General features: G+C 39.2%; 1 protein-coding gene across 1 annotated transcript in view; it reads left to right on the top strand.

The window, feature by feature from the left end:
• LOC124555014 (molybdenum cofactor biosynthesis protein 1-like) overlaps nt 1-14022 on the top strand; it is a 61616-nt gene extending 47594 nt beyond the window's left edge. Inside the window, exon 7 of the mRNA XM_047128759.1 lies at nt 13967-14022. Within this exon, the coding sequence (XP_046984715.1) occupies nt 13967-14022 (56 nt within the window). The remainder of the gene's footprint in view (nt 1-13966) is intronic.
• The last annotated feature ends 10919 nt before the right edge of the window (nt 14023-24941 follow it).

The following is a 24941-nucleotide window of genomic DNA, read 5'->3' as shown; positions in this document are numbered from 1 at the left end:
CAGGATAGAGTAGCATGGAGAGCTGCATCAAACCAGTCTCAGGACTGAAGACCACAACAACAACAACAGCATGAAGGAACTGACTCCTAATAAGTAAGATGATGCCTGTAGAAAAGTGCAACAAAACAGTAATCTCAAAAAAGGACAGGATAGACAGTACATTCTGTAGGACATATTAAAAGTGATTGGTAAAAGAGACTTGGTGTGTTAAATGCAGCTTTTGATTACATGATAATTGAATTGGATAGATAAACAACCTACTTGCTAAGTGGCGGCAGAACACACACATAAAAGAAGATTATAATTAGGCGAGCTTCAGAGCCAGTAGCTCATTCTTCAGGCAGAAGGGTTGAAGTGGAAGGAAGAGGGGTGAAGGATAGGTCTAGGAAAAAGGGTAGATTTTGAGGAAGTTACCCAGAACTGCAGATCAAGGGCTGACTTTCCAGATGAGATGTGATTCCACATCTACATACATACTCCACTAGCCACCATATGGTGCATGGCAGAAGGTACCCTGTCTCACTACAATAGTCTGAATAAAATTACTTGATAGTTGACATCAATCACTTGCTGCAACAATGTTGCCACATTGGCTACCAGCTACCGTTTGGTTACAGGTGACAACAAACAAGCAGCTCACTTCACAAATTATGTTAAATGTTTAACACAGAGCAATTTTTCTAGTGGCTGGTGCAAGGTATGTCAGAAATGTTGGATACTCTGTCGACTATTGATTTAAAGTGACCAGTGACTGAACTGGGGCAGACGACCCGTTTTGTATCCCTGACTGTAAACTTGTGTCCTAACCCAGCCGAGAAAATTGTGGTCAACAGTCTGCAGCAGTACTAATATCATGATCGCTTTGTTCATGGCAATTAAAGCTAACCCTTAAGGGTAAACTCACGACAACAAAAACTCAATTTCAGGGCTGAAAGCAAATTGAAATTTCTCCATGTCATTTGTTACCTGTAACTATCCTTACACTAGCTGCACATGCTGCCATGTTAGAAATCAGTGAACAGTCCATGTGGGCACTTGGTCGTGGATTATAGATGGCTGAGGCAGATTCCAAATGAAGAAATAATGACAGGAAGAAAAATAAGACCAAATAGAACAGTCAAAACAATGATGAAAAATGATGCAGCAAATTATTAAAAATAAAAAAAATATATTTAAACCAATTAATTGAATGAAAATAATAATCACACTCTTTTGGTTAGATTTAAAAATAAAAATTTTGCTACATTGATGAGATTCAAACCTACAACATGCTACATATTAGATTAATCTGCCAACCATTGTGCTATGCCACAGCACTGCATGAAGTATTTATATATGTGAATGTAGTGACCCAGTTGCAACTATGAATTGCAACCTTAAAAATTTCAGTTTCACGCAGTGTAGTGAAAAGCTTATCTAATGTAAGATGATCTCTGTGAATATGATAACTATATGTATGATACTGAATCACACCTTGTGCTGAGTTATTCAGTAGTGTTTGGTTAGTGCTATGAATGAAATGTGTGTCTTTCATTAGCATTGTTAATGTGTGTTGTTTTTGGTGTAGGTATCGCGTGTCATGAAATACATAATAAAAGTGTGGGGCTCGTAATTCGGGATACAAATACATCAAGAAAGAATGCTGAACCAGGAATTGGAAGTGACTGGCCAATTTTGGTGGAGTTTGGCAACAGCAGACAGTTCAAGTGTGACGCTGACTACTCTTATTGGCGTTTGAAGTGCCAACTATCAAGTAATTTTATTTCAACTGTAGTCAGTTCCTTTCCCGTTCCATCTGCCAATTGAGTGGGGAAAAAGTGAATGTCTATATGCCTCTCTATGAGTCCTAATTTGTTGTCTCTTATCTTTGTGGTCCTTACGCATAATGTATGTTGGTGCAAGCAGAATTGTTCTGCAGTCAGCACAGTGTTCCTCAAAATCCCTCCAGGGATTCCCATTTGAGTTCCAGAAACATCTCCATAATACTTGTATGTTGTTGTTTCAACCTACTGTTAACAAATCTAGTATCCTGCCTCTGAATTACCTCAATGTCTGCTTTAATTCGACCCCTTGCGGATACCAGACACTCACACTGTACTCAAGAAGAGATCACACTAGCATCCTATATGTGATGTCCATCACAGCTGAGCCACACTGTAGTAAAATTCACCCAACAAACAAAAGATGATTATTCGCCTTCCCTACCATGACCCTCACACGTTTGTTCCATTTCATATCACATTGCAATGTTACGTCCAGATATTGAAACAATGTGACTTCTTCATTCATGACACTACTAATGCTGGATTCTGGCATTATGGATTTGTTTTTCCAACTCATCTGCAGTAACTTATATTTTTCTACATTTAGGGTTAGCTGTCATTTATCACACCAACTGGGAACTTTGTCCAGGTCATCTTTTATCCTCCTAAATCACTCAACGATGACACCTTCCATACACCACAACATCATCAGCAAACAACCACAGATTACTGTCCACTTTGTCCATCAAATCAGTTATGCACATAGAAAATATGAGTAATAGCGCTCCTATCACACATCCCTGGAACGATCCTAATGATACCCCAGTCACCTGATGGACACTCACCGTCGGGATAATGTAGTGGGTTCTATTACTTCAGAAGTCTTTGAGCCACTCACATGTCTGGGAATGTATTCCATGTGCTTGTACCTTTGTTAAAAGTCTGCATTGAGTCATTATGTCAAATGCTTCTCGGAAATCAAGAAATATGGAATCTGGGTTTGTGAATTTTGTGATGGCAAAGTTAGAGGAGCAATGCATCTGCATTAAATTTTGTGTGAAACTCAAGAAAACCTTTACAGAGACACACCAAATGATGCTGGGAGCCTATAGCGATGAGTACTTAAGCCATACTCGGTGTTATATATTATTCACACGTTTTAAAAATGGTTTTACAAAAGTCAAACATGATCCTTGTTCAGGACGCTCTTAGATGTCCACTGATGATGCTTGTGTCAGGAACGTCAACGAAATTGTGTGTGCCAGTCGAAGATTCACTGTCCGAGAGATTGTAGAAGAATGTAACATTTCAGTTGGATCATGTTATGAAATGACACAGCATCTTGGAATGCATTGTGTTGCCGTCAAGTTCATTCCACGCTCATGAGTCAAGACCAAAAAAACTTTTTGGATCTTACAAATGAGACTGAGATGTTCCTTGTGAGAATAGTATGACCCCTGCAGACTTCTTTTTATTTCCAAAGGTGAAAAGGATGAAGTTTTGCAATGGTAGATGAGATAGAAGAAAATTCGCAGACGGCACTTTATGTGACCCAGCAAGATGTGTGTCAAGACTGCTCCTGGAAGTGGAAATGATATTGGGAGCAGTGTATCAATTTTGGAGTAGAGTATTTTGAAGGAGACAATCCATAGTAACTAAAAGATAAGCATAGAAAATTTTGTGGACAAAGTTCTGGAATTTTTTGAACAGACATTGTATGACAAAAGGGCATGCTGAGTTGCCCATGAGTGATGCTTTGTACTGATTTGTGGACATAAACTTATTGGTCTCTATGAAACTGATTAGATTCAAACCCAGAATATGTTCAAGAATTCTGCAGCAAACTGATGTTACGGGTATTGGTCTGTAATTTCGCGGGTCTGTTCTTTCGCCCTTCGTATATACAGGAGACGCCTCTGTATTTTTTCCCCAGTTGCTTAGGTCTTTCTGCTGGGTGAGAGATTCACAATAAATACAAGCTAAGTAAGGGTCCAGTGCCATATAGCACTCTTTGTAAAACCAAATTGAGATTCCATCTGCAACTGGTGACATTTGTTTTTAATTATTTCAGGTGTCAGGGATGCTTACGAGGGTGGTTTGAAAAGTTCTTGAAACAGAATAGAAAAAAAGTACTTATGTCACTGAAACTTTTTTGTTTTTCAGTGTACCCTGCTTGTAGATTAATTCACTTGGTCCAACAGTGTTCCAATACCTTGATCCCATCTCGACAATGATTTTCCTCCAGGCCTACAAAATAGTTGTCAACTCAGGCTATCAATTCTTAATTTAAGTGAATCTTCATCCACAAAGAAAAATTTTCAGTTTAGGGAAGAGGCACGTGTGGCAACAATTCATACCTTAGTTTGTGTAATTTTACCATGGCGATGGCACATGCGTGCGAGCGTGCATTGGCTTGATGCTAGATGACTTTCTTCCTTATTAAACCTGGCCTTTTTCTCATATCTTTTGTTGCAATTTGTCCAGAAGGTTAGCATAGTATTCTCCAGTAATTGTTTGCCCAGTGGGGAGATAAAGTACAAACAGAATCCCCTTCTCATCCCAGAACACTGATGCCATGATCTTCCCCGCTGAAGGAATTTGGTGGCGCATCCCAGAACAGACGCCATGTCCTTCCCTGCTGAAGGAGTTTGGCGACGGAGATTCAGCATGTTTCCAATGCTTTGATTGTTGCTTTGTCTCTGGGGTATAGTAGTAAACCAAAGTTTCCTCGTGGTCACAAACCAGCACAAAAGTTCTTGTTTGTTTCTCCTAAAACAGGCCAAACATTGTTGTGATATGTCCATTCTCATGTGTTTTTGACCCAGCATCAAGAGTCGCGGCACCCATCTTGTGAATACCTTTCAGATGACATCTGGCAAGCGTGAGCAATTTCATGCACTCTACATTGGTGATCCTCCTTGATCATTATGCGCACTTTTGCAATGATTTCTAGAGTAGTGACACATCTTGGCTGACCTATTCATGGATGATCATCATCTAAGCTCTCCTGACCAAATTTAAATTCATTTATCCACTTGGCAACAGTTGAAGACAAAGGAGCAGAGCCCCTGGTGTATTCTGGAAATCGGCATGAATGTCCTTCGCTTTCATACCTATCTTTATGAAGTACTTCATCACTGCTTGAATCTCTACCCGTCCCCCCCCGTCTTTGCAGATCACTACACAGGAACAACAACAGAGCCGTGTCACTGCCACAGCTCTCTTCCAAGAGCACTGACATGGCACATGTTTACAGGTGATTGTTGTTAGGTGTCTTTGTACTATTGTCAAATGACGGTATGTTTATATGATTCTCTTGCATGAATTATTTCTTAAATGTAAAATTTAAAACATTTATCTCCTACTGCCACACCAGACTGGTCAAGTGACATGATGGAAACCTTTGACTCACTTAGTGATTTTACATAGGACAATAATTTCCCCTGCTTCTCAGCCAGATCTTTTGCTGAGGTATGACAGTGGTAGTAACCTTTCCTTGTTGCCATTTGGCATTCTCTTTTGAACCAAGAGTGCAGTAGCTTTTCCTTCCTCAGTATTTTCCGAATTTCATTGTTAAACCACAGTGGCTCTTTTGCATCCTTAATTTGTTTACTAGGTACAGACTTGTTGAGAGTGCAATTCATGATCTGTTTAAGCTTTGACCATAATCTCTCTACGTCCATCTTAATGGAACTAAGTGATGTCAGTTCTGTCTAAGTGAGATGCTAACATCTGCTTATCTGCTCTTTCTGGCATGAACGTTTTCCTAGCCTTCTTGACTGATTTATTAATTTTTGTAACCTTAGTTATTATGATGTTATCATGATTATTAATCCCCATCTCTATGCTGAAGTCATTGATGATATCTGGCCTGTTTGTAACTACAAGGTCTAAGATATTTCCATTGCATGTGGCATGCCAAACTAGGTGCTCAAGACAATTTTTGAAAACCACATTCAAAAGTGCTTCACAAGATTGACTGCACCCCCTGCAATGAAGCCATAGGCTACCATCTATACTCAGTAGGCTAAATTAACCTCCAACTAGTATTGCATGATCTAGGTATTGACGTGCTACTGTCTGTAGACTTTCTGTGAATGGCTCCAAAACTGTCATAGCAGAACCGGGTGGCTGATTAAAACATTCATTAATTAACTTGATTTCACGTAGACTTGTTATATGCAACCAGATAACTTCACTGTCACAATCAGCTTTGACCTCAATAGAGACAATAGACACTCCCTCTCCTACAGTGTCTAACCTGCCTTTCCGATATATATTCCATTAATCACTAAATATGTGAGAGCTTTCTACTCTGGGTTTCAGCCAGCTCTCAGTCTCTGAGAATAATTTGAGTGCGAGACTTTCCTGGATGGCAGTAAATTCGAAAACTGTGTTACAAGTACTTTGACAACTGATAAAATTTTGACAATCTACACTGGAGTGAATTCAAAAGATAAACCTCAACCAACATTGAATGTATCTTGGTGACAAAGAGCCCAAATAAATAAATAGATGATTTTATTCCATTTCATCTGATTGAATGAAACACACACAGCATAACTACTCAGAAAACAACTATAGTGCTGATTACATTTACTATCATACATGTAGCACTCTGAGAACATTTCACCTTGTCATAGTAGTCCTGTGTTTTGGAACTAGGCAGTGCTTCATTTCACAAAGCGAAAGGAATGGCTTGTGTAAAAAAAAAAAAAAAAAAAAAAAAAAAAAAAAAAAAAAAAAAAAAAAAAAAAAAAAAAAAAAAAAAGAAGAAGAAGAGGAAATAGTGGTTGCTGGTGTTTTTAACACTATCATTCAATTTAGTTCCTATTGTGAACTTTGCAGCTAGGATATGTAAATGCTCTGAGACTGCTATTGATAATATCTTTATGAACAAATCTAGGGGAAAAAAGTCATATCACAAAACCAATAGTAAATGGACTATCTGATCACAACGTGCAGCATCCTGTGTCAAATGTTGAAACTTCTCAGGATAAAAAAAATATTAAATCTGAGTACAGGAGGATAATAAATAAGCCAGAAATTGAGGAATTCAGGAAATTGCTCAAAGACATGAACTGGAGAGATGTTTACCTGACTCAAATGGAAAATACAAAGCATTTATTAATAAAGTTACCTCCTCTTTTGAAAATTGTTTTCCCCTAAAGGTAACTCAGATCACACAGAAGTCAAAAGATAAACCATGGATTACACAAGGAATAAAGATATCATGTGGGGAAAAAGGAGACTGTATCTACTATCTAGGAACATTTCTGATATTAGCATTGTAATGCATTACAAAGAATACTGCAAAATATTGAATCAAGTAATCCAGAAATTGAAGTAGCTTTATTAAGAGAAAAAGATAATTGTATCAACAAAATAAGAACTGTATGGGATATAGTGAAGACAGAGAGAAGTGGGGCCAAAAAGGAAGTGGAACAGATAGCTCTAAAAGTAAATGAGGCTTTGGTAACAAGTGCATGTAGTGTTGTAAATCTCTTAAGCAAGACTTAATTTTTGTTACTGACGGCTCGGGGTTATCAGGTTCGGTGAATGGTGCAATGGAGTATCTGGGACCAGTCTTTGAAGAACATTGTGTAGAACCTATTCGAGGAACTTTGAATTCTGACCATTGCTTCTCAGTATACTTACTCCTTAATGAAATTTGTTGCAAGTTACATATCTATATTTCCAACAAATAGCTCAGTACATATTATCAATACTAGGAATAAGAACAATCTACATAAAGACCTAAAATCACTTATGTTGGTCCAAAAGGGGGTCCAATATTCAGGAACACACATTTTCAATAAATTACCAGCACCCATTAAAAACTTGGTTTCAGATAAAGCACAGTTTAAACAGAGTTTGAATGACTTTTTGATAGGCAATGCCGTCTACTCTATAGATGAATATCCTAACAGAGACTGAAAGGCCAGCTTAAGTAAAAATATGTTAGATTTAAGTTTTGACAGCACTTGGTTGCAACAGTCAATATTAAGTATTTTGTGTATGATAAATTTATTAATAGTGCATAACAATGTTTCATTCTGACAGCGTATTAATTCTGTAAATATTAGCTTTTCCAGTTTACTGTATTGTATTCACCTATTTTGACAATCTCGTGACAAATGATCAGGGAAGTATTCATTATATTAAAATGTTTTGTGTTATACATTCTGATATGTTCCACACCCTCGAGAATCATCTCATTTTTTCGGTGTATGTAACAAAAACTGAATCAAATCAAATCCAATCACCATCTCTCGTCATGTAATAACTTCACTTCTTCTTCTTCCCTTGTCGTCTCCTGTTTTTCCAGTACTCGTCCATCTCCTCCTCATGTTTTTCCCCCTTTATTCTATTCGTGTTGTTCTCAATCCCCTATTTCTTCTGCATTGAAAGCCTTTTATTTTTATTTACTTATTTTTTTTATTGAGGTGAGTCTCTACGGACTGCGTGGTAACAACCGACTTCACTCTAGTGTCCAGGTCTTGTTCTTGCTCCAGCTTTGACTTCCTGCCAGTATCTTCTGAGCCCCTCCAAGAAGTGCCTTTTTATGCTCTTCAGATAATGGTCCTCACTGTCTTTCGAATGTTGATGCCATGTTAAAACCTTGGTAGTTGGTCACCAATCTTCTAAATTTGTTCCTTTCAGGAATTTCTCTCTGAGATACCAATCTGCTTAAGATCTTTTTCACATTCTTTGAACCATCTCGGCCTTGTTTTCTTAGATAGGATGAAACTCCGTATTCTTTTTGTTAGTCAATCACCGTCCATTTTCATGAGATGACCATAAAATAACAATCATTTCTTTGTAATGGATGCTGTGATAGGTTCTGTCTCACTGCACGTGTCCTCATTTGCTCTCATTCATCATTGTCCATCGACCCATCTATTACCTTAGGATTTTCCTTAATATCCTACACTCACGCTTTTCCAGCCACTCAGCTTGACCTTGTCTATTCGTGGTCAAAGTTTTGGATGCTTATAAGCCCTCAGGTTGTACAACTGTATTATAATGTTGGAACTTGGCCCATATACTCATAGACTTTTTGTTATAAGTATTCTTTGTCAGTTGGTATGCTTGGTCTAACTTCCTCATCCCGACAATTGCTTCTTCTTTTAATCCATTCTCCTGGTGGATGACTTCACCGAGATACCTGAAATTCTTAACTCATCCGATTTTTTCCCAGGTTGGTTATCTTCCATTCAGGTCCGTCACAGATGTTCGTCATATATTTTGTCTTTTGAATAGAGATCTGGAGTCTAACTTTTTTCATCAATTTCTGACAGCCTATTTATCTTGTTGATTGCTGACTCTATGTTGTTAGCAAAAATGGCCAGGTCAGCCGCAAAATCTAAGCAGTCAATGCACACCCCTTTGTTCTTAGGACCAAGTCTGAACCACTCTTCATTTGTTTCTTCTTGGGCTAATAACTTTCTCCACTCTCGAATGACCTTTTCCAAGACACAATTGAAAAGGAGAGGGATAGTCCATCTCCTCGTCTTATGTCCGTTCTGATTGTAAAGGGTTCAGATACCTCACCCATAAGTTTAATTTTCGACACTGTGTTAGCAAGAGTTTGTTTGATCAGCTTTCTTGATGTATTATCCACCCCAAACTTTTCCAAAATATTCATTAATGCATGTCAGTCGATGGAGTCGTATACTTTCTGAAAATCAACAAACATGACCACATAGTTATTTCTTCCAATTTTTTTTTGTACCTCATGATGTTCTTCAGGTTAAAGATCTGTTCTGCGCAAGAATCACCCTTTTGGAAACCAGCTTGATAGTCCCCAATCAGTTGGTTACAATGATCTTCTATTCTATTCTGTATCACTTTCGAGAGAATCTTATATGGAACAGATACTAATGAGGTACCCCTATAGTTATTGACATTCTATTTATCACCTTTTTTGTGTAGACGATGGATTAAAGCTGACTGCCATTCAGTTGGTATCATCCTAGCTCTCCAGATCTCCTCAAAAAGTTGGACTAGTATATCTAGAGTTTCATTATTTGCCAGCTTCAGTAGTTCCACCACTATTGAATCCTCTCCAGCTGCCTTATTATTCTTAAAGTTGTTGATGATCTCTTTGGTCTCCTCTTTACTAGATGGAGATGAGGGGTAGTTTGTGGATTGGGGCACATACAGGGAATCTTTCTTTCAGTTCATCACAATTAAGTAGGTTTTCAAAGTAACGAGACATTATCTTGCAGTTTTTTTGTTGGTCAGGCCGAGTGTGGTGTGCGTACTGTAAGACCTTCAGTGCACACACCATCAGATTATTTGACTTGTTGCTCTAACAAAGTAAGCGAGTGTCAGCAATATGTCTCGTGGTCTTATCATGGCGTATTTATCTTCTGCCATTAGGTCAGACGATAGAAATGCCACTTGCACGCTGAGAGTAGCAGACTGACGGTGACCAACTTTAAACAGAACTTGATTAGTTTTCACATTCATTTATTAAAATAATAACAAATATAAAAATTACTTAACTTGGTTCTGGATGCTATTTACAATTGACAATCTGAAGTTCCTTTGGTATTGATACATTAATCTTATTCTCACATATATCTCGGGTACTTGACGAAAGTGTCTATACATTTATCTTCATGGCAATGTACAGGAATATGGTAATCTTATTAGGCGCAAACTGAATCTTGACTATGGACTGGTACAGACAATTGTAGAACTCGTACAGACTGGTACAGACTATGCAGACTGGTACAGACTAATGCAGACTGGTGCAGACAAATGCAGACTGACTGGTCGAAGGTCTTTACACTTGTTATAATACCTCGCACGTTCATGTATCACTGCGCGAGTGTGATGCGCGAGGAGAAAGTGTTCTATCTTAGCAGCAATCTCATTGGCTGTGTTACATATTAATACGCGAATCGGCGGAAGCAGAATTTGGTCCGTCTCTGTGGCAGCGCCATCTCGTAGTGCGGAGATGGACGAGTGCTGCGCCTGCGCTGTTGTGCTTAGCGGGGCTCACTCTAGTGGGAAATTTGTGTACGCGCTGAATACGCGGAACTATGTACACAACACTGAGCTTTCCATTTTCGTGTCTAAAACAAAAACTAGGGGCTTGGTATCCTTTCAAATTCGATTTGAATGTCTGATAGAAGTCTCTGACATTGTTTATCTGGAAACGCTGATCGATCTGTTATAACTGCTGTTTCTCATGCAACTGCTTAGCCCTTCGTAGAGTTCTGGCTGCATATTTTCGAACTTCATGGAATACATCAAAATCATCAGGTCTCCTGGTAGAGTTCCACTTTTTCCATGCACTTGCTGTTTGGCCCACCACCTCACCACAAACCTCATTCCACCATGTATGATTCCTCTTTTTAGCTGTCAGGATTTTAGTATTAGCTGCTTGTTGGATCATGGAGTCAATGTCTGCCCATTTATGGGATTCAACTGTCAGTTACTGGTGGCATTGTTCCAATATGTTTTGATTGATTTTGAGCTTCGCAATATCATATTTATGAATTTTATTTCCGGTTTTCACGGTCTTATTGAGAGGGATGAAATTAATTTTGATCTTGGAGAGGTGATGATCCTTTTAAATTCAGTATTTTATCTGTAAAAAGGTTTCTTTCTATTATTTCTGATTGTTTGATGTTGTTTCTTTCTTATTTCTGTAATCCATGCTATCATTGATTCCTTCTTCCAGAACTACTCATTCAGTAGAGGTCTCTAAAAAAAGATTAATCTTCTTTTAGCCATTACTTCTGATATTTTCTCAAAATTTTTGTAGATCTCCTCATTACTTCTCATTTTCCAGCCATCTATAGCTTGTATTGCAACCATTATTTTCTAATAATGCTCCTTTGAGGAACCTCTGTTCTGTCCAGCTTATAGTTCATCATTAGGCATCCTCAACCATATAAACATCCTGGTCATACCACTGTGGGATAGTGTCTTCGTTTTGTTTTTTTAGTTGTACATTTCTTGTTGTAAATATCCTTTGTCAAACGATTTGCTCTCTCCAGTTTGCTGACTCTTGCATCTACTGTTAATTCTTCTAGTCCATTTTGTTGTACAGTTTGTCCAATATATTTAAATTTACTTCCTAATGCTATTTTACTTTTTTGTTTTTCTAAGAGTGTTGATGCATTGTTTGAAATTGTCATCAATGTTGTTTTTTCGGCTGAAATTTTGGGACCAGCTCCCTTTGCTATTTCTTCCAAAAGATTTCTTTCAATAACTGTCTGCCAGATTTTTTGAAAGTATATCAGAATCATCTGCAGAAGCCAGGCAGTTTACCTTAATTCCATTTGTTTTTCATCCTAAAATTATTGGTTCAATTTTGTGATTTTTTTTTCTCCAAATTCCAGATACTTTCTATTTTTTCTAGAATGCAGTGTTACAGTAAAGGTGATAAACTGTCCCCTTGTCTAACATCAGTTTTTATTTCAAATGGTTGAGATACTTCTCCCATAAATTTAGCTTCAGTCATCCTATTTGCTAGTGTTTTGAGGATTATGTTTGCTTTAACACAAAATTCTTTGATGATTTTACCTATAATTTCTCTGCCTACCAAATCAAATGTTTTCTTGAAACCTATACATGATACTATTATAGGTTTGGTGATTAACAGTATGTGGAGAATTATTGATTTTCTAATAAACATCTGTTCTGTGCAGGGTATTCCCTTTCTAGAGCTCCTTGAGATTCTCCCAGTTATTTGTCTAAAGTTTCTACAACTCTGTCCAGAGAATTTTTGATAATATTTTGTATATCACTGGCAGAAGTGAGGCATCTCTGCAGTTGTTGACATTTTGTGTTTCCCCTTTTTTTCATAGCTGTGGATTAATGCTTTCCATAATCTCTTCAGCTCTCCAAATGTTCTCAAACAGCAGTTGTAGATCATTTGTGTGTTCTGACTATTTCAATAATTTTTCTGTAGTGGAGTGTTGGAATGATTTGATGGCTTCATGAATTTATTGTTCTGTTAGTGGAAAATCTTCCTCCAGATGTTGTGGGACTGCTATTATATATTGCTACAATGTGCTGTTATTATTATTGTTGTTGTTGTTGTTGTGGTTGTTTGGTTGCCTGTTCTTCAGCACTATCTTTCTGTTTCGTTTATCTATTTGCCGCCATTTTAGCCCATTTACCGGTATTTTCAGCTTGTTTTTCACTTATTTGACCTTTTGGTGGCTCCTCTTGAAGAGATCTTATTTCTCAGCATTTAAAATTACATCATCTGCTGCTCTTTCGCAACTCAATTTCATCATGTCCAGTCTAGTTTTTTCATTCATTTAACCATCCATCTTCCTTGACTCAAGATCCTGAATTTTCATCCTTAATTCTTGAACAGTCTCATTTCTCTTTTTACATTTTCCAGATGAAGAAACTTTTGGTCCTCAAAGCTAAGATTAGTATCAGTTTTTTTATTTGTTTCTGCCTATGGCTGCTATATCTCTTTAGTTAGAATATTTTCTCTCCTTGTATTTGATTATAGTCTAAGTCTGAATATTTTTATAAGTACATTTATTGCTGTAGCAATGAGTAAAATAAGTTGTATTGCACTGCCTGTAGCATGTAGCACCATTTTGACTGTTAGTCCTCTTGCTGTACAAAAAGTAGCTTTGATGATTACTTAATGCAAGTATTTTGTAAGAGCTGTGGAATGGTTAGTATCTGTTTATATTTTTCTGATTAATTCAAGCTCGTCAATGCACATCCTCTGTTAAGGAAATATTTGAACTGAATTTACTGTGTGTTAAATATAAGCAGTGGATCCATTGGGGTAGTCTTTTTGGTAGAAATATGTCAAGGTGAACAAAACAGGAGATGAAATTTCCTGGCAGATTAAAACTGTTTGCCCGACCGAGACTCGAACTCGGGACCTTTGCCTTTCGCAGGCAAGTGCTCTACCAAAGCATGACTCACGTCCGGTACTCACAGCTTTACTTCTGCCAGTACCTCGTTTCCGCTGCAGAGTGAAAATCTCATTCTGAAAACAGGAGATGGTGAAGGAAGAGAGGGAAAAGATCAACATTTGCTTCTCATCAGCAATATAACTGGGTTGCAACATTCAGTGAAAATTATCTGTGACAGGAAGTTGTCAGAAATACATTTTTTGAAGAAACTTTATGTTTGTATAAGCATTTATTAAATTTAAAAAGTTGGATTTCATCTGTTAATACAAAAGATAATGTTTTGCATTGCAGGCATGCTAAACCTGTCAAAGATGAAGAATCGGCCAATGATTCTTATTGGAGGATAACAGTATGTATAACTTAAACTTGAGATTCTTGAAAATAAAGCTAGTCAGTATTTCTTAACAGTACTGATTTAAATATATCTAAAGATCGCTGTTACCTAAATGAAAGTTGACGAGCAAAGTCTTAGTGGACATTTGTATAAAATTGTCATAGGTGTTATTTACAAGAAGAGTAAATAGTTTCAATAGGAATGTGGTGAGACATTTAACAAATGTCATGACCACACATTAATAGGACCTTATAACACTACCATTATGATATTAGTATGCTTTTACATAAATAACAGAAACCCTGTCTCTATGTTGCCACGTATAACCCTCTTACTAAAATTTAATTTAGTTTCCAAATAAAATACACTATGGAAGGATAGTCCTGTTTATAGGAAAAGATAATCAATAGAGTTATCCTTCTTACAGGATTTACCATGTGTTGCATCTAATGGATAAGAAAATTTGACTATTCACTTCTTTTCCTAAGATCTTACCCAGTGGCTAGATAGAAACACAGTATGAATAATAATATACTGAAGCTAGGACAACTCATTTCCAAGTTCATTTAGTGGTATGAAACATGTACTTAATGGTCACCAACCTGTCCTGGCAATGAAATAGTGAAGTATTGGAGAAGCAGAAATGTGAATTTTGCCTACTTTCTTGCTACTGTTTAGTTTGGCTCTTCAAATAAATTACCCCACTTAAACAATTTTGGGCTACATCTTTATGCATTATGTTTTTAAAAAAGAAAAAGCCCAGTAGATAACTTCGAGGAAGGTAAAAAAAATTAGCCGGGGTGGGGGGGACAACCTTTAGAAAAGCACTTTCCATAATCAAGAAACTTAAATACTTAGACACTAAAGCACACACTTTTTAACTGAACATTTCACTTAAAGAAAACCTCTTTCTTGGTGGAATTAACTTTCAAAAGCTATTATTCTTTGAACTAATTCTGTATAGCCATCTAACAGGTTTTAGTAACTTGGCTTCACTCTGATTGAATTTTATGTAACCAAACTACAACACTTTGCAATAGTTAAGAAAACATTTTTATTATTTACACTAAAGCTATTTAAATGGTGCCTCTTTATATTAACTTGGAACTTCATAAGTCTGTAAAACAGGACACTCGGATTAATCAAACACCAGGAAGGAACCCTATACAGAAGTATGATTAGGATGAAATAACAGGGTGAACCAGTTTCCGTAAAGTTCAAGAATGATTATTAAAACACAGTTTAAATTAATGGTTCATGCCCTACAAAGGTAAAAATAGAAAAAAATCTTATCTGTGGGCTGTAGGCTTGGGTGTGGCGAACAGTTATGACGGCTAAACTACCCACACTACAGCCTGCAAGTTTCTTGCTGTATGGGCTCAATTTCTCTACTTGGCTTCATTCAGTTTTACATACAGTAGCTCAACAACTCGCAGCTATGCTGCAAGCTGTTTGCAGTCTTCAACCGAGGCATTTTTATGAAAATTTGCAGGCAAAGCTTCTGCTCCACAAAGGAGTTACCTCAATCACTGCTGCCTACAGACTGTGTGACTTACTTCCCGCACTTGCTCAAGGTAGCACGCCAATTCGCCTTTCGAACCTTTTCCACTCTCCATAGCCATTTTCGTTTCAAACAAAAGCACACTGGCTTTTACATAACGCCTATTTCTTATATTGTTCCTAAGCATGACCATTTCTTAAATTGTCAAATTTACATCAACATGAACAATTTATACACACAAATATTTTTAAATACAAAATGTTATCAAAAAATTATTTACACCCTTGGTATCCTTTGTAGAGGACTTGGGCAGGTTTGTCATATCTTAGTACACATTATTTTGTTACTTCCCTTCAGATATTCCATTTAGCTACATCTACAATTATTCCCAATGTTCAGCCTTTTGAGGTGTCCAGTGCGGGTTCCTCTCCACTTCCTGGGTGTATTGTAACGAGTTAGCTCCCAGGAGCCTCTCAAACCACAAACTCTTAGAAGATTCACTCTTCTTGTACTTAAGTCAGCATTGTCACTTTTGTATTCAATCCCAATGCAATTTCTGTGTTTTATAGTCAATGTGAAGGTCCAAGGGATACAGAAAACCTGCACTGGTGCATCAGAATCCAATACTGGTCTCCCAGGAGCCACTGAAAGCACAAACTAAAAGAAGATTCACTCTTCTTGTACTTAAGGCGGCATTGTCTCATTTGTATTCAATCCCGATGCAATTACTGTGTTTCATGGTCAATGTGAAGGTCCAAGTAATACAGTAAACCAGCACTGGTGCATCGGAATCTAATACTGAACTCCCAGGAGCCGCTGAAAGCACAAACTCTTAGAAGATTCAATCTTCTTGTACGTAAGTCAGCATTGTGCAATAAGTATTCAATCCCGATGCGATTTCTGTGTTTCATGGTCAATGTGAAGGTCAAAGGGATACATTTAACGTTCACTGGTGCATCGGAATCTAATACTGGTCTCCCAGGAGCCGCTCAAACCACAAACGCTTAGAAGATTCACTCTTCTTTTACTTAATTGGCATTGTGCTTTTTGTATTCTATCCCGTTGCAATTTCTATGTTTCATGGTCAATGTGAAGGACCAAGGGATACAGTAAACCTGCACTGGTGCATCGGAAACTAATACTGGTCTCCCAGGAGCCGCTCAAACCACAAACTCTTAGAAAATTCACTCTTCTTGTACTTAAGTCGGCATTGTTCCTTTTGTATTCAATCCCGATGCAATTTCTGTGTTTCATGGTCAATGTGAAGGTCAAAGGGATACATTTAACGTGCGCTGGTGCATCAGAATCTAATACTGGTCTCCCAGGAGCCGCTCAAACCACAAACTCTTAGAAAATTCACTCTTCTTGTACTTAAGTCGGCATTGTTCCTTTTGTATTCAATCCCGATGCAATTTCTGTGTTTCATGGTCAATGTGAAGGTCAAAGGGATACATTTAACGTGCGCTGGTGCATCAGAATCTAATACTGGTCTCCTAGGAGCCGCTCAAAGCACATACTCTTAGAAGACTCACTCTTCTTCTACTTAAGTTGGCATTGTGCATTTGTATTCAATGCCGATGCAATTTCTGTGTTTCATGGTCATTGAGAAGTTCCAAGGGATACAGAAAACCTGCATTGGTGCATCGGAATCTAATACTGGTCTCCCAGCAGCCGCGCAAACCACAAACTCTTAGAAAATTCAACTACTTGTACTTAAGTCGGCATTGTCCCTTTTGTATTCAATCCTGATGCAATTTCTGTGTTTCATTGCCAATGTGAAGGTCAAAGGGATACAGTAATCGTGCACTGGTGCTTCGGAATCTAATACAGGTCTCCCACGAGACGCTCAAAGCACAAACTCTTCGAAGATTCACTCATCTTGTACTTAAGTTGGGATTGTGTGTTTTGTATCCAATCCCGATGCAATTTCCGTTTATCATAGTCAAATTGAAGGTCCAAGGGATACAGGAAACCTGTACTGCTGCATCCGAATCTAATACTGGTCTCCCAGGAGCCGCTGAAAGCACAAACTCCTAGAAGAATCATTCTTCTTGTACTTAAGTCAGCATTGTCCCTTTTGTATTCAATCCCGATGCAATTTCTATGTTTCGTGGTGAATGTGAAGGTCCAAATGATACAGTCAACCAGCACTGGTGCATCGGAATCTAATACTGGTCTCCCAGGAGCCGCTAAAACACAAATCTTAGAAGATTCACTCTTCTTGTACTCAAGTCGGCATTGTGCGTTTTTTATTCAATCCCGATGTGATTTCTGTGTTTCATGGTCAATGTGAAGGTCAAGGGATACAATAAACCTGCACTGGTTCAACGGAATCTACTACTGGTTTCCCAGGAGCAGCTCAAACCACAAACGCTTGGAAAATTCTCTCATCCTGTACTTATGTCGGCATTGTCCATTTTGTACTCAATTTCGATGAAATTTCTGTGTTTCATGGACAATGTGAAGGTCCAAGGGAAACAGTAAACCTGCGCTGGTGCATCGGAATCTAATACTGGTCTTCCAGGAGCCGCTCAAATCACAAACTCTTAAAAGATTCACTCTTCTTGTATTTACGTAGGCATTGTGCCTTTTGTATTCAATCCCGATGCAATTTCTGTGTTTCATGATCAATGTGAAATACCAAGGGATACAGTAAACCTGCACTGGTGCATCGGAATCTAATACTGGTATCCCAGGAGCCGCTCAATGCACAAACTCTGAAGTGATTCACTATTCTTGTACTTAAGTCGGCATTGTCCTTTTTGTATTCAATCCCGATGCAATATCTTTGTTTCATGGTCAATGTGAAGGACCAAGGGGTACAGTAAACCTGCACTGGTGCATCGGAACCTAATACTGGTCTCCCAGGTGCCGCTCAAAGCACAATCGCTTATAAGATCCACCCTTCTTGTACTTATGTCGGCATTGTCCCGTTTGTATTCAATCCCAATGCAATTGCTGTGTTTCATGGTCAATGTGAAGGTCCAAGGGATACAGTAAACCTGCACTGGTGCATCGGAAACTACCACTGGTCTCCCACGAGCCGCTCAAACCACAAACTCTTAGAAAAATCACTCATATTGTACTTAAGTCGGCATTGTCTCTTTTGTATTCAATCCTGGTGCAATTTCTGTGTTTCATGGTCAATGTGAAGGTCCAAGCGATAGAGCAAACCTGCACTGGTGCAACGGAATCTAATACTGGTCTCCCAGGAGCCGCTCAGAGCAGAACCTCTTAGAAGATTCACTCTTCTTGAACTTAAGTCGGCATTGTGCCTTATGTATTAATCCCGATGCAATTTCTGTGTTGCATGGTCAATGTGAAGGTCAAAGGGATACATTTAACGTGCGCTGGTGCATCAGAATCTAATACTGGTCTCCCAGGAGCCGCTCAAACCACAAACTCTTAGAAGATTCACTCTCCTTGCACTTAAGTTGGCATTGTTCCTTTTGTACACAATCCCGATGCAATTTCTGTGTTTCATGGTCAATGTGAAGATCCAAGGGATACAGTAAACTTGCACTGGTGCATCGGAATCTAATACTATTGTCCCAGGAGCCGCTGAAAGCACAAATTCCTAGAAGATTCATTCTTCTTGTACTTAAATTGGCATTGTCCATTTTGTATTCAATCCCGATGCAATTACTGTGTTTCAAGGTCAATGTGAAGATCCAAATGATACAGTGAACCTGCACTGGTGCATCGGAATGTAGTACCGGCCTCCCAGGAGCCGATCAAAGCACAAACTCTTAGACGATCACTCTTCTTGTACTTAAGTCGTCATTGTGCCTTTTGTATTCAATCCCGTTGCGATTTCTGTGATTCATGGTCAATGAGAAGGTCCAAGGGATACAGTAAACCTGCGCTGGTGCATCCGAATCCAATACTGGTCTCCCAGGAGCCGCTGAAAGCACAAACTCCTAGAGGATTCATTCTTCTTGTACGTAAGTCACCATTGTCCTATTTGCATTCAATCCCGTTGCAATATCTGTATTTCATGGTCAATGTGAAGGTCCAAATGATAGAGTCAACCTGCACTGGTGAATGGGAATGTAATTCTGGTTTCCCAGGAGCCGCTCAAGGCACAAACTCTTAGAAGATTAACTCTTCTTGTACTTAAGTCGGCATTGTGCATTTGATTTCAATCGCGATGCAATTTCTGTGTTTCATGGTCATTGAGAAGTTCCAAGGGATACAGTAAAGCTGCACTGGTTCATCGGAATCCAATACTGGTCTCCCATGAGCCGCTCAAACCACAAACTCTTAGAAGATTCACTCTTCTTGTACTTAAGTCGGCATTGTGCATTTAGTATTCAATCCCGATGCGATTTCTGTGTTTCATGGTCAATGTGAAGGTCCAAGGGATACAGTAAACCTGCACTGGTGCATTGGAATAAATTACTCGTCTCCCAGGAGCCTCTCAAACCAGAAACTCTTAGAAGATTCACTCTTCTTGTACTTAAGTCGGCATTGTTCATTTTGTATTCAATCCCGATGCAATTTCGGCGTTTCATGTTCAATGTGAAGGTTCAAGGGATGCAGTAAACCTGCACTGGAGCATCAGAATCTAATACTGGTCTCCCAGGGGCCACCCAGAACACAAACTCTTAGATGATTAACTCTTCTTGTACTTAAGTCGGCAGTCCCTTTTGTATTCAATCCCGGTGCAATTTTTGTGTTTCATGGTAATGTGAAGATCCAAGGGATACAGTAAACCCGCACTGCTGCATTGGAATTTGATACTGGTCTCCCAAGCGCGGCTCAAAGCACTAACTCTTAGCAGATTCACTCTTCTTGTACTTAAGTCGGCATTGTCCCTCTTGTATTCAATCCCGATGCAATTTCTGTGTTTCATGGTCAATGTGAAGGTCCAAGGGATACAGTAAACCTGCACTGGTGAATCGGAATCTAATACTGGTCTCCCAGGAGCCGCTCAAAACACAAACAGTTAGAAGATTCACTCTTCTTGTACTTAAGTCGGCATTGTCCCTTTTGTATTCAATCCCGATGAAATTTCTGTGTTTCATGGGCAATGTAAAGGTCATAGGGATACAGTAAACCAGTACTGGTGCATCAGAATGTAATACTAGTCTCCCTGGAGCTGCTCAACCGCCAACAGCTTAGAAAATTCACTCTTCTTGTACTTAAGTCGGCTTTGTCCCGTTTCTATTCAATCTCGATGCGATTTCTGTGTTTCATCTTCAATGTGGGGGTCGAAGGGATACAGTGAACCTGCGCTGGTGCATCGGAATCTAATACTTGTCTCCCAGGAGCCGCTCAAAGCACAAACTCTTAGAAGATTCAATCTTCTTGTACGTAAGTCAGCATTGTGCATTAAGTATTCAATCCCGATGCGATTTCTGTGTTTCATGGTCAATGTGAAGGTCAAAGGGATACATTTAACGTTCACTGGTGCATCGGATTCTAATACTGGTCTCCCAGGAGCCGCTCAAACCACAAACGCTTAGAAGATTCACTCTTCTTTTACTTAATTGGCATTGTGCCTTTTGTATTCAATCACGATGCAATTTCTATGTTTCATGGTCAATGTGAATGACCAAGGGATACAGTAAACATGCACTGGTGCATCGGAAACTAATACTGGTCTCCCAGGAGCCGCTCAAACCACAAACTCTTAGAAAATTCACTCTTCTTGTACTTAAGTCGGCATTGTTCCTTTTGTATTCAATCCCGATGCAATTTCTGTGTTTCATGGTCAATGTGACGGTCAAAGCTATACATTTAACGTGCACTTGTGCATCAGAATCTAATACTGGTCTCCCAGGATCCGCTCAAACCACAAACTCTTAGAAGATTCACTCTCCTTGTACTTAAGTTAGCATTGTGCCATTTGTACACAATCCCGATGCAATTTCTGTGTTTCATGGGCAATGTGAAGATCCAAGGGATACAGTAAACTTGCACTGGTGCATCGGAATCTAATACTATTGTCCCAGGAGCCGCTGAAAGCACAAATTCCTAGAAGATTCATTCTTCTTGTACTTAAATTGGCATTGTCCATTTTGTATTCAATCCCGATGCAATTACTGTGTTTCATGGTCAATGTGAAGGTCCAAATGATAGACTCAACCTGCACTGGTGAATGGGAATGTAATACTGGTTTCCCAGGAGCCGCTCAAAGCACAAACTCTTAGAAGATTCACTCTTCTTGTACTTAAGTTGGCATTGTGCATTTGATTTCAATTGCGATGCAATTTCTGTGATTCATGGTCATTGAGAAGTTCCAAGGGATACAGTAAACCTGCACTGGTTCATCGGAATCCAATACTGGTCTCCCATGAGCCGCTCAAACGACAAACTCTTAGAAGATTCACTCTTCTTGTACTTAAGTCGGCATTGTGCATTTAGTATTCAATCCCGATGCGATTTCTGTGTTTCATGGTCAATGTGAAGGTCCAAGGGATGCAGTAAACCTGCACTGGAGCATCGGAATCTAATACTGGTCTCCCAGGGGCCACCCAGAACACAAACTCTTAGATGATAAACTCTTCGTGTACTTAAGTCGGCAGTCCCTTTTGTATTCAATCCCGGTGCAATTTTTGTGTTTCATGGTAATGTGAAGATCCAAGGGATACAGTAAACCCGCACTGCTGCATTGGAATTTGATACTGGTCTCCCAAGCGCGGCTCAAAGCACTAACTCTTAGCAGATTCACTCTTCTTGTACTTAAGTCGGCATTGTCCCTCTTGTATTCAATCCCGATGCAATTTCTGTGTTTCATGGTCAATGTGAAGGTCCAAGGGATACAGTAAACCTGCACTGGTGAATCGGAATCTAATACTGGTCTCCCAGGAGCCGCTCAAAACACAAACAGTTAGAAGATTCACTCTTCTTGTACTTAAGTCGGCATTGTCCCTTTTGTATTCAATCCCGATGAAATTTCTGTGTTTCATGGGCAATGTAAAGGTCATAGGGATGCAGTAAACCAGTACTGGTGCATCAGAATGTAATACTGGTCTCCCTGGAGCTGCTCAACCGCCAACTGCTTAGAAAATTCACTCTTCTTGTACTTAAGTCGGCTTTGTCCCGTTTCTATTCAATCTCGATGCGATTTCTGTGTTTCATCTTCAATGTGGGGGTCGAAGGGATACAGTGAACCTGCGCTGGTGCATCGGAATGTAATACTTGTCTCCCAGGAGCCGCTTAAAGCACAAACTCTTAGAAGATTCAATCTTCTTGTACGTAAGTCAGCATTGTGCATTAAGTATTCAATCCCCATGCGATTTCTGTGTTTCATGGTCAATGTGAAGGTCAAAGGGATACATTTAACGTTCACTGGTGCATCGGATTCTAATACTGGTCTCCCAGGAGCCGCTCAAACCACAAACGCTTAGAAGATTCACTCTTCTTTTACTTAATTGGCATTGTGCCTTTTGTATTCAATCCCGATGCAATTTCTATATTTCATGGTCAATGTGAATGACCAAGGGATACAGTAAACATGCACTGGTGCATCGGAAACTAATACTGGTCTTCCAGGAGCCGCTCAAACCACAAACTCTTAGAAATTTCACTCTTCTTGTACTTAAGTCGGCATTGTTCCTTTTGTATTCAATCCCGATGCAATTTCTGTGTTTCATGGTCAATGTGACGGTCAAAGGGATACATTTAACGTGCACTTGTGCATCAGAATCTAATACTGGTCTCCCAGGAGCCGCTCAAACCACAAACTCTTAGAAGATTCACTCTCCTTGTACTTAAGTTAGCATTGTGTCATTTGTACACAATCCCGATGCAATTTCTGTGTTTCATGGTCAATGTGAAGATCCAAGGGATACAGTAAACTTGCACTGGTGCATCGGAATCTAATACTATTGTCCCAGGAGCCGCTGAAAGCACAAATTCCTAGAAGATTCATTCTTCTTGTACTTAAATTGGCATTGTCCATTTTGTATTCAATCCCGATGCAATTACTGTGTTTCATGGTCAATGTGAAGGTCCAAATGATAGACTCAACCTGCACTGGTGAATGGGAATGTAATACTGGTTTCCCAGGAGCCGCTCAAAGCACAAACTCTTAGAAGATTCACTCTTCTTGTACTTAAGTTGGCATTGTGCATTTGATTTCAATCGCGATGCAATTTCTGTGTTTCATGGTCATTGAGAAGTTCCAAGGGATACAGTAAACCTGCACTGGTTCATCGGAATCCAATACTGGTCTCCCATGAGCCGCTCAAACGACAAACTCTTAGAAGATTCACTCTTCTTGTACTTAAGTCGGCATTGTGCATTTAGTATTCAATCCCGATGCGATTTCTGTGTTTCATGGTCAATGTGAAGGTCCAAGGGATACAGTAAACGTGCACTGGTGCATTGGAATATATTACTCGTCTCCCAGGAGCCTCTCAAACCAGAAACTCTTAGAAGATTCACTCTTCTTGTACTTAAGTCGGCATTGTCCCTTTTGTATTCAATCCCAATGAAATTTCTGTGTTTCATGGGCAATGTAAGGGTCCAAGGGATACAGTAAACCAGTACTTGTGCATCAGAATGTAATACTGGTCTCCCTGGAGCTGCTCAACCCACAACCGCTTAGAAAATTCACTCTTCTTGTACTTAAGTCGGCTTTGTCCCGTTTCTATTCAATCTCGATGCAATTTCTGTGTTTCATGGTCAATGTGAAGCTCCAAGGTATACAGTAAACCTGCACTGATGCATTGGAATCTAATACTGGTCACCCATGAGCCGCTCAAATAACAAACTCTTAGAAGATTAACTCTTCTTGTATGTAAGTCGGCATTGTGCACTTGGTATTCAATCCCGATCCAATTTCTGCGTTTCATGGTCAATGTGAAGGTCCAAGGGATACAGTACACCTGCACTGGAGCATCAGAATCCAATACTGGTCTCCAAGGAGCCGCTCAAATCAATTTCTTAGATGATTAACTCTTCTTCTACTTATGTCGGTAGTCCCTTTTCTATTCAATCCCAATGCAATTTCTGTGTTTTATGGTCAATGTGAATGTCCAAGGGATACAGTAAACCTGCACTGGTGCATTGGAATCTAATACTGGTCTCCCAGGAATCGCTCAAAGCACAAACTCTTACAAGATTCACTCTTCTTGTACTTATGTCGGTTGTGGTTTTTGTTTTCAATCCCGATGCAATTTCTGTGTTTGATGGTCCGTGTGAAGGTCCGATGGATACAGTAAACCCGCATTGGGTCATCGGGATCTAATACTGGTCTCCCAGGAGCCGCTCATACCACAAACTCTTTAAGATTCACTCTTCTCGTACTTAATTTATCTTTGTGCCTTTTGTATTCAATCCCGATCAAATATCTGTGTTTCATGGTTAATGTGAAGGTCCAAGGGATACAGTATACCTGCACTGGTGCATCGGAATCGCATATTGGCCCCCAGGTGCCGTTCAAAACACAAACTCTTAGACGATCACTCTTCTTGTACTTA

Source organism: Schistocerca americana, chromosome X (assembly GCF_021461395.2).
Source record: "Schistocerca americana isolate TAMUIC-IGC-003095 chromosome X, iqSchAmer2.1, whole genome shotgun sequence".
Lineage (NCBI taxonomy): Eukaryota > Metazoa > Arthropoda > Insecta > Orthoptera > Acrididae > Schistocerca > Schistocerca americana.
Note: the sequence above shows the minus strand (reverse complement) of the source record. Positions and strands in the feature narration are given on the sequence as shown.